At 31.9% G+C, this 20,203-nt stretch overlaps 1 protein-coding gene and 1 pseudogene across 1 annotated transcript; both read right to left on the bottom strand.

The window, feature by feature from the left end:
- Positions 1-38: 38 nt before the first annotated feature.
- Positions 39-1,806, bottom strand: LOC118644144 (putative nuclease HARBI1). Its single transcript, XM_036288160.1, has 5 exons — positions 1,522-1,806; positions 1,220-1,420; positions 847-1,104; positions 562-777; positions 39-475 (listed from the first exon to the last, which is right to left on the bottom strand). Exons 1-5 carry the CDS (start codon positions 1,622-1,624, stop codon positions 57-59), a joined length of 1,197 nt encoding a protein of 398 aa, XP_036144053.1. The 5' UTR covers positions 1,625-1,806; the 3' UTR covers positions 39-56.
- Positions 1,807-8,188: 6,382 nt separating this feature from the next.
- Positions 8,189-15,099, bottom strand: LOC105832468 (annotated as a pseudogene).
- Positions 15,100-20,203: the final 5,104 nt, after the last annotated feature.

The raw sequence follows: 20,203 nt of genomic DNA on the forward strand, positions 1-20,203 counted from the left end.
AAAAAAAATAGATAAAATAAAGGAAGACATAAAAAGTCGATTGCTTTTCTTTAATTTTATTCATTATTATTTATTGATAATAAATGACATAATTCATTTCGGATATGTACTCCAGTATCATGGTCTCGTACTGCTTCATTAATATTAATATATACGTTTTGTGCTCCCATATCAGGATACTGATCATTTATAGGTTCTTCAAGATATTGTAAATCTTCTAAACTTGTCATATTATGAAGTACGCAACACGCATGTATTACACGTACCATGCGTACTATATCACGTAATTTAAAATAATATAGTTGTCGAAAACGTTGTTTTAGACATCCAAAAGCATTTTCAATAATTACCCTACAGGAACTTAGTTTTTGATTAAAAATTCTTTGTGCACGTGACAAATGTCCATTGTCTCTGTACGGTACAATTAATTCTTTCAAACATGGATATGCGCTATCTCCAAGCAAAATATAGTTATCTGAAAGAAAATTTATTAAAGGATCGATTTTTAATATCAATTTTATTAGTTTTGACATATGTTATTAGTATTATTTCTCAAATAACCTGCACACAATTCACGTAGATCGTTACGCAATGGTGAATTCTTAAAAACTCGTGCATCGTGAACAGAACCAGGATATCCTATGAAAACATCAATAAACTGCATTTTATGATTCACTGTTCCTTGAATATGCAAAGAAAAATATTGTTTTCGGTTGACGTATGATTCTGGATTTTCTATTGGTTTATCAATTCTAATATGCGAACCATCAATAGCACCTTAAAAGAAAGGAAATATGAGTACATAATATCTAAAGATATACAAGTAATAAATATAAACATGATTACCGATTATACCAGGAAATCCTTTTCTTTCTCTATAAAATGTTGCAGTTTCTTCTTTTTCTGCTAAAGTTGGGTATTTAATAACATTTGGTGCTAGTAACATTATAAAATCTGTTACTCTAGTTATTATGTGGTACAAAGTACTTATTGTTACTCCAAATCGGTCAGCTACATCGCGATAAGAAGCACTTTCATGACCTACGAACCATAGGAAACACAATATATGTTTCTCTGCTGTTATATTAGGTCGCCCAGCATCATCTAAATATAAAATAAAATGTCAATTCTTTTATATTGAAAATAACCTTTTTTGTTATAGCATACATACATACATAAGATATATTTTATATACAAATACATACAATAAAATACATACCTTGCAAAGAAATAAATATTTCAGATATTCTAAATTTATTTATTAATTCGTATGTTTTTTCCCTTGACAAACGAAAGTGCATAATAAAATCAATATTGTCATAATTGTTAACAATATTTTCTACATAATTCAATATTTTTACATGCTGTATCCTTTGAAGTCGTCCAAAAACTGGATGTAGTATTTGTAACTCGTCATAAACTAAAATATAGTTATTAGGTTGTTAGATTATTAGGTTAGATTAGGAAATTTTTTATCTTTTCAATATTTAATGAATTTAACTATAGAATAATAGAAATTACTATCATTTTCTTCGTCCCTGACAGGTTCTTCATATAATGGTGCTGGAGGAAGAATAAAATCTTCTTCATCTGAGGAAGCGTCAAAAACCACGTATTGCTCCATATTGATTCTTGCACTATAACGTTCTTTCCACTCCTATCCGAGTTCCTGCACTCATGAAATTTCTGCCATGTTTGCCAGTTCTAGTTCAGAACTAGTGCAGTACCAGTGCAGCTGGAAAGAACAAACCTCTAGTAACGCCTGCGCAACGGGGTTTGACCACAACATATACATTGCACACATAACATTATTGTGTCATACACATTGCACACATGACATTAGTGCAAAAATAAGCTAAAGAAACAATATTATCACATTGCACAAATGATATTAAAACGTTCATACACATTGCACACATGATATTATTGCGCTTATACACATTGCACACGTGACATTATTGCGCATATGCACATTGCACACATGATATTAATACGTTTATATACATTGCACACATGATATTAATACGTTCATACACATTGCACACATAACATTATTATGCGCATACACATTGCACACATGATATATTTCATGTGTGCACACGAAGCTGTAGGCAATCGAGATGTAGGCAATCGGGCACGTAGGTAATCGGGCACCTTTGCAAAATTTGTGTGCAAACGAAGGGACTGTCCCGATTGTGCACATAAGCGATTGAATACAGTAGTATTTCTCAAATGGACACAGTCCCGATTGGACACGGACTTGATTGGACACAGACCCGATTGGACACGGACACGATTGCGCACCGACCCGTTTGCACACAATACGATTCCGCATTGCAGATAGTACATTTAGCGGAGACTTGGACGTGGTGGGTGTGAAAGGGGGCAAAGCACTCCCTCCCCTGTGTGTGTGTGTGTGTGTGTGTGTGTGTGTGTGTGTGTGTGTGTCAAAGCGTTTTCTGCACCATATGGGTTTGCGACTATAAAACATATATAAAAAAAAAAAAATGTTTATAATAAATGTTTTGTACATATTTTTATGTCTGCGTTTGCCAGGTATAAAAAAATTATGATAAATACTTATGATAATATTAAAATGATAAAATTAAAAATAAATATTTTTGCTATTATAATAAAAAAATATGAAAAATATTTCGAGTTCATATACCATAAATATTTTTCAGTACATTAAAAAAATATATTTTATATATTGTTAATAATAATTTTTGTATCATTTTTAAATGGTTTATAAAAAATTATTATATATCTTTTAAAAAATATTTTTTAAAAATAAATTTTATAAAATATTTATAAAAATTTATGCTAAATTCTGTGCTATCTAGGTTGTTTTTGCATTATTCTGCGATGCGAAATCGTATCGTGTGCTAACGGGTCCATGTGCACACGGGTTGGTGTGCAATCGGGTCCGTGTGCAAACGGGTCGTGTGCAATCGGGTCGGTGCTTAATCGGGTCCGTGTGCAAACGGGTCGGTGTCCAATCGGGCCCGTGTCTAATCGAGTCCGTGTCCAATCAGAATTATGTCCGATCGGGATGGTGTGCAATCGGGACTGTGTCCAATCAAGTCCGCGTCCAATCGGGACTTTCTAAAGACGTTTTTACGACGTTGGGTCTCCTTCTGCTACCATCCTCCCGCCTGTCATATCACCGGAACGAAATGATTACACCGCGCTGCACAGTGGGCCAAGAGACCAGAAAAAGTGGCTAAAAGTCTATTCCAGAAATACCCATACAGCACAAAAAGATTGCAGCAACATTGTGGCAACATTTCAACGCAAGATTGCAATATTGCATAAACGTTGTGAAATGTTGCTGCAAGGTTGCTGCAAGATTGCAGCAATGGTAAAATGTCCGCTTTTAGAATATTGTTACGTAATATTGTAGCAATATTGCAGTAAAATATGTATGCAATATTATTCAGAAAAAGATTATTCAAAATAATTCATCTGATTTTAAATAACTATTTTGAATTTAACAAATACAGAGTGATTAGTAAAACTTCAACCAAAAGATAAACTTTGCAAGTTTTGTCTTTTATTTTATATAAGTACATTATAAGATAAGAGAGACAAAACTTACAAAATTTATCTTTTGGTTGACGTAATCACTCTGTTGTTAAATTCAAAATATAATTATTTAAAACTGAATGAATTGATCGGATGATCGTTTGGTTGATGTCACTATAATCACTCTGTATTTGTTAAATTAAAAAATACAGTTATTTAAAATAATTTTGAATAACCTTGTACTTTGTTATACACAAATCTACATAATAATAGTTTTACACACAAATTAAAACTACTCCAGAATGCATGTATCTCTATAGATGAAAAATTTTAAATAATATAGAACGATCACTTTTACATTATTTTTGAAAAGTTACTGTAATATATTTATTCAAACTGTATTGAATATTAATTTTATCTATTTTCACTATTTTAATAATATTTTAAAATGTTGCTGCATCATTGCTGAAGTAATATTGTAAAATAATGTCTTTGCAATATCTCTGAAACATTACATCGCAATATGCAATGTTGCAACGTTGCAGCAATGTTGCTGCAAGCTTTTGTGCTGTATGGGTAAGATCAGACAAATGTCCTGTCTTAATATTGATAGTCAAAAGTAGTTATTTTGAAAATTTTTTGCACAATTCAAAAAATTAATATCTCGATTATTTGCATACCTAACCCAAGACAATATTGGATCTTTATGTTTATCTCGATCCCTTCTACCTTTTTACGAGTATTGGTCCACGTGCGTTGGGACACCCTGTATATAGACAGATCATTATAATGGAGTTTAAAATAAATAGTGCAAGCATTTAAAAAATGGTATATCTTTATACTCATTTATTATTGAAATTTGATAGATTGCGCATATTTTCAAATTATGGCTCCCCTAAACTCCGCCAGTTATTAACATTAATCGAGTAGTATTGAATTTTTTTAAGTATGTATTTTAAAAATATGACGCCTACTTTTGCCCGTTTTTGCATAATTTGAGGATTTTTATAATAATTCGAGACTGTACGCGCATGTAAGATGTAAAGAATTTATTTTTGCACATTGTGTACTATATCAATATTAATGTTAAAATTAAGTTTAATTCAGAATTGTTGAATAATATGTAATATATTTTGTAGATTAATGTTAAAATCTAAAAATTCAAAATGGCGGATCTAATATAACAGATAAAAAATTCAAAAACATGGCAATTTTAATGCAAGTTTTTTATCGGAGATTTTTAAGGACGCTGATTACAAACATGTTATTCAATTTTTTAAATTTAAAATGGTGAATTCAAAATAGCAGATCAAAAATGCAAAAACTTGTCGTTTTTTGATAAAAATTTTTTCTCAAGTGTTTTTGAGGTCTTTAATTAGAAATTTACTATTTAAATTCTAAACTCAAAATGACAAAATCAAAGTGGCAAAAAATGTCTATTGTAATATAAACAAATGTGGTCGGATGTCTATGAAAATAGGATATTAAAAATTTTAATTAAATATTTTATCAAATTTGCCCGCGATTAGCCTACATAACTATTGTTTCTGAGATCTACTGCGAGAAGGTTGCAGAACATTATCGGACTCCATTTGTTTTTTGTTTGTTTCTTTTTATTTAAAAAATTAAAGAGCATATTTGTAATCAGCGTCCTCGAAAACTTCTAATAAAAAATTTGCATTAAAATTGCCATGTTTTTACATTTTTTGATAAAGATGTTGTGTCCGCCATATTAGATCCGTCATTTTGAATTTTTAGATTTTGAAACCATATTTGTTATTAGCAACCTCCAAAACCGCCGTATATCCAGTTTTATATTAAAACGGACCAATTTTTATTAATTTTGGTCGCCATATTGTATTCGCCATTTTGAATTTTTAAATTTTGACATTATATTTGTTATTAGCGACCTCAAAAATCCCTGTATATAAAGTTTTATTAAAATCCGACAAAATCTTGACTTTTGGCACTTTTTCTGGTCTCCTGGCCTACTGTGCGCTGGCGTCTTGCACTTTGTGTCCGTCACGTGGTCGACGCGGTTCCCTCTTGTTTCAAACTGATTGTCCCACGCTGTTGGCTAGAATTTATCGCTGCGCAACTCACACGCGGTAAAACCAAATGTCCCTCGTTGACAAAGAAAGAAACCACACGTAACCGCAAATGATACGTAACGTATTGAGTGAGTCCCAGATGCGCATAGTAATAAACAGACACAGCAAGCTGAGTGAAACGGACACAGTAACAAACGGACACAGAGCAAACGAACACAGTAATAAACGGACACAGTGCAAAACGGACACAGTGCGAAACGGACACAGTAACAAACGGACACAGACCAAATGCGCACAGAGCGAAATGGACACAATGCGAAACAAACACAGACCAAATGCGCACAGAGCGAAACGGACACAGACCAAATGCGCACACTGCACAGACCAAATGCATACACGGAAAGTCGCAAACCCATGTGATACAGTGAATGCTTTGCACGCGCACGCACACACACACACACACACACACACACACACACACACACACACACACACACACACACACGGAGGGGGTGCAAGGGGGGCCTTCGGGCCCCCCTCCCGCACCCACCCCGTCCAAGTCGCTAACCTAAGTGGACTTTACTCTGCTTGCAATGTACATGGATTGCATTTGGTCCGTGCGCACGTGCAGTGTGCGCATGTGCAGTGTGCACATTTGGTCCGTGCGCATTTGGTCTGTGTCCGTTTTGCACTGTGTCCGTTTCGCTCTGTGCGTATTTGGTCTGTGTCCGTTTGTTACTGTGTCCATTTCGCACTGTGCCCGTTTCGCTCTGTGCGCATTTGGTCTGTGTCCGTTTGTTACTGTGTCCGTTTATTACTGTGTCCGTTTGGTCTGTGTCCGTTTGTTACTGTGTCCGTTTCACTCAGCCTGCTGTGTCCGTTTATTACTGTGCGCATCTGGGACGCTCCTAATGTATTTGCTTCGCAAACGATTTTCAGTCAGGTGAAATAAAATCTCCCGTTTACCCGATGTTTACGGTATGCCGTCGGTGATATCGATCCCTTTAATTGTATCGTGAATTACGTAAGAATATGTAAGAATATATCGAATACAGCAATGACAAATTGCAGCACGAGCGGAGAAACAATTTATTAAGTAACGCGCAATCAAGTTCTCCGATTGTAGACCACGCGTCGGCAATCCGCGACAAACTGATCAAACTTTCGTTTAATGGTCTTTTGCCTGACCCCTCCGGGTACAATCTTGTAAAACTATCTATTGTATAAATATAACATCCTTTTTCTTTCGAACTCTTTCTTCATTCTATACGCTTGCCAGTAGAAGGCTAATGATTTTTCTCGAGTTGTAGGCAAACATGCTCAAGTTTCGACTATTTTAATAATTTCAACAAATATTTATTTGAATATATATATAGATTCCAGACCATAATATCGGTACTTTAATACTTTCACATTGGAGAATTGTTCCCAAATAATCAATGATTGATCGATCTGTTTTTTCTTAGACATACAGTCTTAGGCCTATTTCTACCAATGCAGATTAATTTTAATCTTGGATTAACTTACTTTTTATCTCTTTCTCATTTTTGGAACTAGAATAAGATAACAAGTAAATTAAACCGAGATTAAAGTTAATCTACGTTGGTGGAAACAGGCCATAGATACATAATGCAGGACTTTCCAAAGTGTAGAACGCGATCCATTGGTTAATCTTTTTTTGGCAGATTTTTGGTGAGTCACGAAAAATTTTTCAGCGATGGAATCGAAACTAAATTTTGAAATAAACTACAATTAATTTTGGTAAACTTCTTGATAAATTTACTTATCAGGTAAATATGTATGTATTTACCTGATGAGTAAGTTTACCAAGAAGTTGAAAGAACCGGCCCGTATGATGAAAATGATGCGCATCAAAGCTATCATCAGAAATAGAAGAATAGTGCATTCGTCTTTGTATCTTATTAGAAAAAAAATATAGTAAAAGTATATCACCTTTTGCCGTTTTAAAGAATGGACCGTGATTCCACAGGTTTTGGAAAAAAAACGGAGAACTAGTTAAGCTTTAATTAATTTTAATATGTACAAAATTAAGCACACAGACACATACAAAAGTATTTTTGTATATTTATATGCGATGGTAATACGAAATGTCAATATAAATTTAATGTGACTCACTGAAACAGCTTTTAATCATAAAATACAATATTCGTCACTATCAGTGACCGAAAGTAAGCTAACCATGATTAAAGTCCCTGCGAGTGTCACACAACTGTCCAATACATATAATTCGTTTTTCTCGCACTTGCACGCATCATGCGTCACGTTTGGGAATTAAAGAGGGTCTGTCGCTGCTCCTTCTACAGAGTTCTTATGAGGTCCTTTGTTATCTGCCGCCTGTCGAGGGTCGTCCGTGAATGGATCGGAAAGCTTTAATTTTCAAGAGTCACGATACGAAGAAACATATTTACAGAGAGGAGCATGTTCTTTTGAAAAAATATTATTGTGAACTCTGATAAATAATAAGACAAAGAAATTTTGCACTTAGAAAGTGTTATCTTTTAATAGATTAAAAAAGATTAATAATTTTTGGAATAAAAATTTTAATATATAATCGTATGTCGCAAAAATAGCATCAAATAAAGAACAAAGTATTAGAAAAATAATCATTTTATTTAAAAAATTTTAATATTTTACAAAACTGCATTGTTTTTATGTAAAATCTAGTGTCTATTACTTCACATTTTATTGTTAGATAAAATAGCACGGCTAAATATTCTTTCAAATTTTTGTAGGCTTTTTTATTTTCTTCTCCGTGTTTGGCATGTTTTTGGCATTATTTTTTTCTTGCCCAGTCGGAAATGCAAGTTGAATCGACGTTGAATCGATGTCGAATTGACTTGCTATTTCTGCTTGAGTGGTATCTTCAACCGTGGACACAAACTTGAAGATATCATCCGCTAAGAGAGTCGGTTCTTCAAACGCAGCAAAGTGACCTCCGCGCGGTAAATAATTAAATTGTATCAGATTAGTATATTTGTCACGAAGAAGACTTTCTGACTGATAAAATATCTCGTAAGGAAATATCGCACACGCTGATGGCACATCAACAGGCAATCTGAAAACATATATTGTTGGAAATAAAACAAAAAAACTGTTGTTTTTTTTTAAACATAAAAAATTCTTATAAAAGTAAGAATTGCAATTTAAAAAACACACTGGTGTATCTTGCTTTTCATGAGAGTCGTGCTGAAACTCTCGGCATAAAGTCGAACACTCGTAGGAAGAGAATTGGTAACCCAATAAACCATAAGATTATCCAAGAGCTCATCTAAAGTGTATTTCTCCAGGAGACCGCCATCCGGACGAAATCTATATTCTGGATTTGTCCATGTACTAAACTTTTCCAAAATATACCCACATAGAAATGAAACCTCCAGTAGACGTCTAATGGACGTCTGCCATGGAAGTTTAAACTTCCAGTGGACGTCCATTAGACGTCCAATATAGAGCCATTAGAAATCCACAGTTCCGCACTGTGGACGTCTATTAGACCTTCAATAGAGGTCGTCAAAGAGGTCTCTTAGACGTTGTGTGGATCATTAACAGAGGCTTCACGGAACTTCGATGGATGACTTACGGACGTTTCGTGGATCATTAATAAAAGCTTCACGGAGCCTCGATGGATGATTGACAAAATAAAAATTTAAAATAAAAATTTTATTTCTTTTAAATTATTTTTATCAACAGTACATACTAAATTTAGGACAAAGTTTTATTAATTAATTAAATTTAAATTATGTAATTTTTTATTTTATTCTTACTTGTCGCTGCTAGGTTTGAACCCGGGACCTTAGGATGACAAATCTTGTACTCTACCTGCTACGCCAATTTGACTCATCGATATGGGTACTTGTTATTGTCTACATATACTTATATGTTATAAACTGACGCAACTATATTATTTTTTATAAAAGCAATTAAATTTTGCAAAACATATTAAAAATAAATAGCATTAATTTATTTACTTATTAATTTCATTGTTAAATTTATCTTTTTCCATAACCTTAATAATTTGATGGAAATTGCGATCTATTTAGCACTAATCTTTGAAGCGTTCAAATGATTAATTAGATGGTTAACTATATAGATCGTAATTCTAAGAAAAATTGAATAGTATACATTTATTATTCTGTTTTTGTTCAGCACATGATGAATTTCGATTTTGTGCATTTTTTGTGCGCAGTAATTGTAGATAAACCGTTATTTTTGAAAACATTATCTTTATAATAATTTTTTTTATTATCAAATAGATCTATCATTCAGGATGTTGTAATGTTGTCTGATTTCTGAGTCAACTACGACGCATCGTTCCGTAATAACATTGATACGAACGTGGTATGTTACGATTATACAATTTTTGTTGAATAACTGTAACGCCAAAACGACGTATAACAGCTATATCACTTGCGTATAACAAATATTACGTAACAGGTTATTTCCATGTCATATAGCACCTACATATCACAAGAATAACAATGTTAAATTACATGTAACTTCCATGTTATATTGCCGCTATAAAATCTGTTCACTGGGTTGTTATTGTCTAGATATACATATATGTTATAAACTGACGCAATTATATTATTTTTTATAAAAGCAATTAAATTTTGCAAAACATTAAAAATAAATAGCACTAATTTATTTACTTATTAATTTCATTGTTAAATTTATCTTTTTCCATAACCTTAATAATTTGATGGAAATTGCGATCTATTTAGCATTAATACTTTGAAGCGTTCAAATGGTTAATTAGATAATTTTAACCATATAGATCATATATTTTAAGAAAAATTAAATAGTTTATTATTCTGTTTTTGTATTCAGTACATGATAAATTTAGATTTTGTGCATTTTTTTGTGCGCAGTAATTGTAGACAAACCGTTATTTTTGAAAACATTATCTTTATGATAATTTTTTTAAATATCAAATAGATCTCTCATTCAGGATGCTATAGTGTTGTCTGATTTCTGAGTCAATTACGACGCGCATGGACGGCTCAAAAATCGGACAGCATTGTGATATCTTTTATGAGATATTAAGCTGATATCATTTAGCTGTGATATCATAAGGATAACATTTTCAAGAAACTTAAATGAAACTCTTCCATGAGATATCTCAAAGACCTATCTTAGTAGACGTCTCTGATAAATGTTACCATTTGGACATTATTTCCAAGATATCTAAATGTTTTCTTTAAAAAGTCCTCTTAAAGTTTTTATTCTGACGAGCGTGTTGTCTGGGTAACTTCTACCATGAAAATAAATGTTCCATAAAGCTATGGAAGTTCAATGGATCCTTAATGGACGTCTGTCTAACTTCCATCATGGAAATAATGTTCCATAGAGCTATGGAAGTTTAGTGGATCCCTAATAAACATCCATCTAACTTCCACTATGGAAGAAAACATTCAATGGAGCTATGGATGTTTAATGGATCTCTAATGGATGTCTATCTAACTTCCACCATGGAGGTAAACCTCCAATGGAGCCATGGACGTTTACTGGATCTTTAATGGACGTCTGTCTAACTTCCGCCATGGAGGTAAACCTTCAATGGAGCCATGGAAGTTTACTGGATCCCTAATGGACGTCTACCTAACTTCCGCCATGGAGGTAAACCTCCAATGGAGCTAAGGAAGTTTACTAGACCTCTAATGGACGTCCATCTAACTTCCACCATGGACATAGACGTCCCATGGATCTATGGAGGTTTAATGGACGTCCATTGGACATCCACTGGATGCCAATTTCTATGTGGGTATGCTGCTAATGCGACTGGCGAGGCTGCCACAGCGGTTCCTTTAAAAATATTTTTCAATTACTTTTATTTTCCTTAAGGGGGGCAAGTTATGTAAATCGAAATTTTTTAGCAATTTTTTTTCTTGCTTAAATTTATAGGAAATTTTTCGTAAAATATGAAAAAAATAGTAGAAACCGATTTGAAAGTTCCTTCTATCTTATTTTCGTCGAAAAGTGAACGGTCGAATTGGGCGGAGCACTCGTGTAGATGAGTCGGAAACTCAGTTTTTCGATCCCTCTGTAATAAATGTTAATCTGGTTGTGTTAGAATAATGTTCGAAAAACAGGAAGATCTGCTCTATAGCCCTGGAATCGCAGATTAGCAAAAAAGTGCGGTAAGTTAAAATAAATTATGATTTTTTCACGATTTTGTTACTCGAACTTTAAACGCATTTTTCTCCAAACTACTTTTTTAAAATTGGCGTGCAAGAACTCAAAAACTATTCATCCGATTAAGTTCTCCTTGTGCATACATTTAGATAAAGACTTTCCTCATAAATTGAACCTTTATTTGTAATTGTATTATTTAAATAAATTATTTTTATTGCATAATTAACACGAAAATTTTTTGTAAAAGTCAATACTTTTTTTTCTACGTGTTGCCATTTTTACAATTTTGCATTATTTTCTTTAACAATATGTTCAATCGATAACGCAAACCGTACAAAAAAGAAATCTATTTGGTTTTTTGTTTCAGATGAATACAAGCAGCGCTACATTGCACGCCGACAAGTGACTTCAACGTCGACGCATTAGATTTACATTATTATTATTTATAAAATAAATATTATTTTTCTGTCAAAAAATATTTTTTTAGTAGTTCAATATTATAATGACATACCCTGAAAATTAAAAAAAAATTGGTTGTATAATTTTCTCAAACAAAATTCCAAAATATCACTCAATTTTCAGCGCGTTACATGACTTGCCCCCCTTAACTTAACAGATAAGTTTATCTCGCATATTATTTTAAACATTTTAAATACATAAATAATATTAGCATATCACTGCATTATTCTAATTTACAACTTTACATTTAACTTTACATAATTCAAGTTAATTTGATGCTTGAAGAAATTAATAACACAGATTCCTATTAAAAGATTTTCTTTTAAGAAACTTTTCTTTCTTATATAAATACCTATAGTATCTGGTTTACTAGACTGCATATGCATGTATCCACTTTCCTCAAGCAGTCGACTCATGTGATGTCCCAAAGGATACATCGACATGTTCTTTCTCGACAACAAGTGAAGGAAAAATCAAACCGATCAAACTCCACACTATACTGGACGTAGTCATAACCGCACATATATTCGTATGAATGCCAAGAATGCTGAAAAGAAACAATCGTTGCTTTTTTACTTCTAATACTTTATGTACGTGTAATCTCATTGTATTATTAAGCAAGTCATTAATGGTACGTACTTGTCTGGAAAAAGACTTGATATATCTGTAACAATGAGTGAGCCCCAGTCTCCGCCTTGGGCGTAAAATTTGTTAAAACCTAGTCGCAGCATGAGGTTTTTGAATATAACAGCTATCTGAAAGTGTAACAAACAAAACAATTTGCAGTAATTATTTGTTGCGCTAGGATATTCTTTCTTTTCGCTCGCTTTATTGTCTTTGACGCGTAAAATAGTTTTGCTACAACATACAACACGCTATTTAAATAAGACTATTCAGCGTTTTTCTATAAACTTTACCTGCGGTGTGGCCAATCCTGGTCGTACGGCCGCTTGCGAGAATCCATATCCCGGAAGTGAAGGTGCGATTACTTCAAACACAAAGTCTCTATCGGAACGCGGTGTCGTTAACATGGGAATAATTTTCTGGAATTCTACTATGGATCCTGGCCAGCCGTGAACCATCAATAATGGAAAAATCTTTATGTTTTTTCGTTCCGGCGGGATTTGAGGCTTCACATAATAAAAATGTATGTCCAGACCTGTAGACATTAATTTATTTAATTTATTCAATTAGCATCTCGCAAATAAAATTTTATTAGTACATAAACATATTAAATGCAAGCGATTGTTTCTTTTGCACAAAGATCAATTTGTGTGATAATATTTGCATTTTTGTATTAACATACCCTAACGGGACATTTACAATCTGGACCGCAGTCAAGTTATCTGGACCGGTATTTATTATATTTCTCCGCTAATAATAGACAAAAGAAAAACAACGAGTGCCGAGAAAAGAAAAAAATTAAATTAAATTAAAAATTAAAAAGATACTTAATGAACGCGATGCTGCCACTTGTTTTTGCGCAAGTCTTTCACAACTATCGTAAAATAATTACGTGACTCTTTGAGGAGACCGCGACAAAAAGATTTATTACCTTGTATATTGGTCATGTATTGAGGATACTTATTGAGCAACGCTTCCCGTTCAGACCAATTATATTTCGTGGCCCAATATTCAAGAACATCTTTCAAGTACGTTGTACTAATGCCGTAAGTCCATGCAGTATCTTTTAATGGTTCCACCAGCTCTCTTCTTTTTGTCAACCGTTCATTTAGGTCGTGAATTACCTTATTCAAGAAACTGTATTTTAGTTGAGAATAATTGCGCGTTCCTCGTTTACTCTTTCAATTTTTCTACGAAAGATTTATTGATGATTTCAAATTACAGTTTTAGAATATATCCTTTTTCTCGTTTACAATCAATTTCTTCAAATTAAAATTTGCTAAATTGCTTAATTTGTTCAAATTTTTTAAGATTTTTAAGTTAAGATTTTATTAAATTTATATGAATATTTTATTTTAAGTTTATACAGATACATACTTGATGAAATGTTTTAGACGTGTTTCATATACTTTATAATTATTTAAAAAATTTAAAGATATAAAACTAGCATTTATAACCAGATAAATCACATTTTTGTTCGTAACATCATAATAATATCTTACATAACGAGTCAGTTGAAGGTATACAATGCAACATTGAAAGCGTATCACTTGTCTTGAAAGATAAATAGCATTTAATTATCGTAAACTTACCGATTTTGATACTTTAATATTGAAACGTCGTACTTTCTTCGAGGCTCCCTTGTTTTCTTCCGGTCCTCAGAATGTCTCAGGCAAGTTGAGTCTATCAATAAGACTAGACCTACGATATTAAATTGTTATGATTAAGTTACACTGATTGTAAGTAAATTATCTATAATTTCGATGCAAGAAACATAATTTCATCAATCAAAATGTTTTATTCTGTAAATACTCTGGTTTGATAAGAGATGATTTTATGATTAGAACTTACCGGAATAAAAGAGCTACGCCGTAAGCAAGAAGGAAGATGACGGTCGTACTCTTCCACATTATGCGTCCGTCTTGTACCACGTAGAACGTACGACTAACGATAGCGCTGCAACAGTCTAGTCATTGGCGGCATACATGGTAGGGGAAAATGGCAGACTCTATCTTGTTGTGCACATATTTTACTCCAATAATCTTCTCTTCAAGTACTACTGTGATCAAAAAATAAGGTGAATTTGTTTATAAAATGAAAAATCTTTATTTATTCTTCCAAATCAATTTCATCTTCAAAGTACTCCCCGTCCGACACAATGCACTTATGCCAACGTTTTTTCCAATCCTCGAAACAGTCAGAGCAGTCTTTTTCCGGGATGGCCTTAAATACTTTCTTTGATTTGGCTTTTATCTCTTCAATCGAATGGAAACGGTGTCGGAGCAGTCTTTTAAGTTTGTTGAACAGCCAGAAGTTGCACGGTGCTAAATCAGACGAATACGGTGGTTGTGGAACGATATGGGTCGAGTTTTTGGCGAAATGTTCTCGAAGAACCAACAAAATTAAACATAGTAAAAATCGAAAAACTCATTTTTGTATGTTTACAAAAACACATGTAGCTCTGCAGCAATTAAATATATTAACATAAAACTTTGCATAGATGTCAAAGACAGTACTACCAACCTACAAAAAAAAATAATTTTATGATTTTATAGTACTCGTGAAGTTTAAATAAAAAATTTACCTTATTTTTTGATTACATTATATAGTATCTCTGATATCAATGTTCAAAGTTTTCATGTACAAATTTTTTTTATCGATATTCAATCAATATTCAATCGAATTATGGGTACTTTTTGATGCTACAAATACTGTAATATACTGACAAATGGAAGCTATCAATCGCAAATTCGCGGTTGTCCTTTGTAAATGTAGAATTTGTAGAATTTGTTTTTATTGTATTTGTCGTCTCAAATTCATTCGTCGTCTCTTATCTTTTTTTTATACAATGGTAAATTAACGGATCGTCTATCACGACTGATTCTGTATACATTCTTTTTTCGTAAGTATCTTATTAGAAAATAACAAAATGCACAAAATACTTGTCCATAATACTCTTCTTAACACGATAGAAAAGTACTCATGCCTGACGGCTTCGTGATAAATTATGCGATGCGATTTCTACCATAATTATACTTGGAAATTAATATTAATGTCAACTATTAACAACAAAGCGTTTTTTTTCGTAATTATACGATAGAGAACATAGAGTTTCTTCTATCGTTAATATATTATTAATTACGATAGATTCCAACAGAACTATTAAACACGATGTCTTCGTAGATATTTTTTCATATTCCAATGATAAATATACTATCATCCAAATATACTATCATCACAAATATACTATCCTAATAGAAAACAAGAGAACGATAGACAATGATATCACTTCTTGAAATTCTTTTTTTTTTATTCAGAGAAGTAATGGATTACGAAAGAGAAATCAATTAGATTCTCGTATTTTTGTTGGTATCTATTCTAAATAAATCAGTGAAAATTTGTCGTAATTAGTAATGTAATTGAAGATAAAAAAAACTCGAAGTTCTCTATTGATATGAAAGAAAAATTCGTCGTTGTATTAACAATACTTGATATTGAACATCGATCTCTAAGCATAATTATTGTAGAAGACATAATCTATTGTGAAATCGTTACATCAAGAGATATTTTTCTATCATGTTATGAACAAAGAGTGTAACATATTATATGGACATAATATATCACGCATTTTGTCATTTTCTAATTAAATATTTACGAAAAGAGAATGTATGAAGAATCAATCGTAGATATTAATCGTGATGAACCTTCGTTAATTTAACATTAAAAAAAACGATAAGAAACGATGAGAGAATTCGATGCGGCAAATATTATAATAAACTTATAAAATAAAATTGTCAATTTGAGAATCAATCGTGAATTTATGCACGGAGAGAATTTTCTCTTAAAAATTACCTTGAAAATCGTGATAATTGTGAGACAACGTAAACCTTGAAGAATTTTACCATACTTATAATAAAATTTACTAAAATTTAGTGAAATTTTAATAAAATTTGACAAAGTTTTAGTATATAAATTTTGTTAAAAGTATAGTAAAATTACAAAATTTTGCCAAATTTTATTAAAATTTTAGTAAATTTTGTCAAAAGTATAGTAAAATTCTTTAAGGTTTACGTTGTCCTACAATTACTACGATTTTTAGAGTAATTTTTAAGAGAAAATTCTTTCCGTGTGGTAATTTTTTATCAATGTTTTGTATCAATTTTTGATCAAGGATTTATCAGTACGATACAATTTAATAAGAAACAAAGTTAGAATTGTATGATACTGTAAATAAGATATTTAAGAAAAAGAAAGAATCTATCGTAAATGTACGAAAAACTTTTATTAACTTATACTTATTCACAATTACGATAGGAATTAAATTATTTGTAGATTCCATAAGTTTCTAGGCTTTCTCTCTTTCGACTTTCTTAATCACAGAAGTTTATTACGGTTTTAATTTATCCTATCTTTGTTAATTCCTAATTTTGTCAAGTAATCGTGAATGTGCGTAGCGGCCATCGTTGCGAGTGTAGGCGCGATGCGGCGAGACGCGAGGGCGGCGAAACACAGGCAGCGGCGCTCTATGAGTATATTATACATGGAGGAGGAATGCCAGCACTGCAAGTGCGTCCAAAATCTGTGCGAGAGTGAAAGGTATAGCATGATACTTGCCCTCTCTGCGCATGCGTTAAATGTATTATGGACGCTATAAGTTACAATGGCTGGCATTGTATGTTTTCACACCCCAGCGAGAAATGATAATGTATTCGACATCAATTCGACGTCGAATCGACATCGAAATGATGATTTGTCCTAAATTATTATTTTAAATACTTAATGATTGAAATATAAATATTAAATAAATATTAAATAAATATTGCGTAAATAATTTTTTTAAACTATTATTTTTAATAAAAAATTAATTATTTTTAAATATTACATAAACGTTAAATAAACATTTTATAAATATTTTTTCTAAATCATTTAAAATGAATAATTTATATAAAATAAATATTAAATAAATATTAAATAAATATTATTTGTACATTTGTACACAATATATAAACATTAATAATGTAAAAATAATTAAAAATAAATATTTGAAAAATATTTAAAAAATATTGCTTGCTGATTGGGAAATAGCATTTTTGCAACATATTTTGTTGAATACAAAATATTAACAATATACTTTCTGAAACTTCAACTTAATATGACTTAGTTCGTCACTGTAGAATCTAAAATTATGGTCTGGAAGTTTATTTACATTCAAGAATCTTCTAGAACAAATTTATCGTGAAAAAAGAGCATTTTTCGTCATTGTTTGTTTGATAACAATTGAGAAATGCATGGCTGATGTATAGTAACTCGTATAGTAGTACATAGTTCTAACATTACCCTAGTAACAAAAAACATTGGCGCAATATTGCAAATTAATATAAAAACAATATTCCCAATATTGATCCAATATTGTAAAGTTGACGTTTAATCTTATTTAGCCAATTTGTCTAAGAAGAAATATTAATTGGTTCAATATTGGTTCAGCATTGGGCCAATATTGAACCAATCGATTTTTCATATTGGACATTAATTTCATTTTAATTTGGAGCCAATATTTTATAACTAATATTGGCGTTACATTGGGAAACATTGGAAAAACATTGGCCAATGCATTCCCAATATAACCAATATTTAACCAATATTAGCCAATAATGGCCAATATACTGCCAATGTATTTTGCTACTAGGGTAACAAGTATAATATAGAACAGTTAATTTCATGATTACACGATGTAACAGACCTCAGTTATATTGAAAAACCCAAAGAAAATTAAGTGGAAATGTACTTCCCACCGCCCCACAGTGGATCGAAAGATAGTAAAGTGCGGACATCGTTGTTTTGGAAACGATATATACAACAACAAACGTTTTACAATTGTGAATATTATATGTAATTACAAAATGTATTTTTAAATGTATTTTGATGATTAAAATAATTATTGCTCGCATTATTATATTAAACAATAAACTTTAGCAACAATTTTTGTATGGGCTGCTACCGCCATTAGCATTACCCGATATGCATCACGGGGAGTCGGATTTTGCATTTTTGTGTGTGTGTGTGTTTGTGTGTGTGTCACTGTAGAGATAAGGAGCCCACGGTTCGTCACTCCTATAGTATTTAGAGACTCCAAACCCTCTCTAGTGTACATGCATGCGTGTCGTGTGTGTGTGTGTGTGTGCGTGCATGCGTGCGTGTATATGTGCGTGTACGTTTATATTAAAAGTTCCAATGTTTCGGGAAGCAAATCTTATTGTTTCTTTTTACATGTTTTCGTTCTTAAACTAGAAATTAAAGGATCCGATGAAATTAATAATTGATGTAAAACGAAATTCGTGGCTGTTATACAAATTTTACGTGAATGTTACTTCCTATATTCTCGAAATTCTTTATTACGCGCCTCACTTGCTCGCTCACACACACACACACACACACACACACACACACACACACACACACACACACACACACACACACACACACACACACACACACACACACACACACACACACACACACACACACAAACACACACACAAACACACACACACACACACACACACACACACAGAGAGAGAGAGAGAGACATGTCGCGCACACACTTACAAGATGCAAAATTACTCCTATGGCGCAATATCCCTCTGGCTTATGTCGGATAATTTTTTTACTTATTTTGTAAAGTAGCAGATAGTAGCATCTAAAATTAATGAATTTATAAAATAGATTATGCTCTTAATCCATTATTACCAGCCAAAGTTCAAGATATTATAAAACTTTCTGTTACCGTTAAAAGAAAGTTCACATTTTAGGATTTTCATTATGACATTGTAAAAACGATTGCCAAACGTTAATACCTTCATTAATCGAGATACAAAGTTTTTTCAAGCTAACAAAGATCCTATAAATTGGAAAAAAGTTGATATCATAATATTTAAAGTGGTATGAAATATACTAGCGTGAAATTAGACAAAAATCCGTCTTTGTATAAATCATAATATTCGAGGTTATTTTTCATATGAATCTGATAACAATTTTGAAAATAATGATGATATAATAATTCTATAACCTTTTTACTAATTAAATTTGCTGTTAGGGATTTTATGTAAACAAATTTTTTGGGAGAGGTCTATGTCCGCATTTTAACGTTGTTCGATCCATTGTGCGTCCCTTAATATGTGCTATCAAAGATTCAATTAAATTAAATTTATTTTTACATTTAAAACATAATATCTCCATTATGAACAACACAAAATTAGATTACTCAAATTAAAGCTTTTATAATTATATAAAACAATTTATTCCCGTAAAAAAAAATTATACATAGATTTAACATAGATTAATATAAATTTTATTAAAATTAAATAAGATACTAATAAGATTTTAATAAAAACTCA

This window comes from Monomorium pharaonis, chromosome 6 (assembly GCF_013373865.1).
Source record: "Monomorium pharaonis isolate MP-MQ-018 chromosome 6, ASM1337386v2, whole genome shotgun sequence".
NCBI classification, from domain to species: domain Eukaryota; kingdom Metazoa; phylum Arthropoda; class Insecta; order Hymenoptera; family Formicidae; genus Monomorium; species Monomorium pharaonis.

Coding starts and splice junctions, on each gene's coding strand:
- LOC118644144 (XM_036288160.1), bottom strand. CDS start 1,624: ATGGAGCAATACGTGGTTTTTGACGCTTCCTCAGATGAAGAAGATTTT. Junction 1,421..1,521: donor CAGGGACGAAGAAAATGATA/GTAATTTCTATT, acceptor ACTATATTTTAG/TTTATGACGAGTTACAAATA. Junction 476..561: donor TCTACGTGAATTGTGTGCAG/GTTATTTGAGAA, acceptor ATTTTCTTTCAG/ATAACTATATTTTGCTTGGA.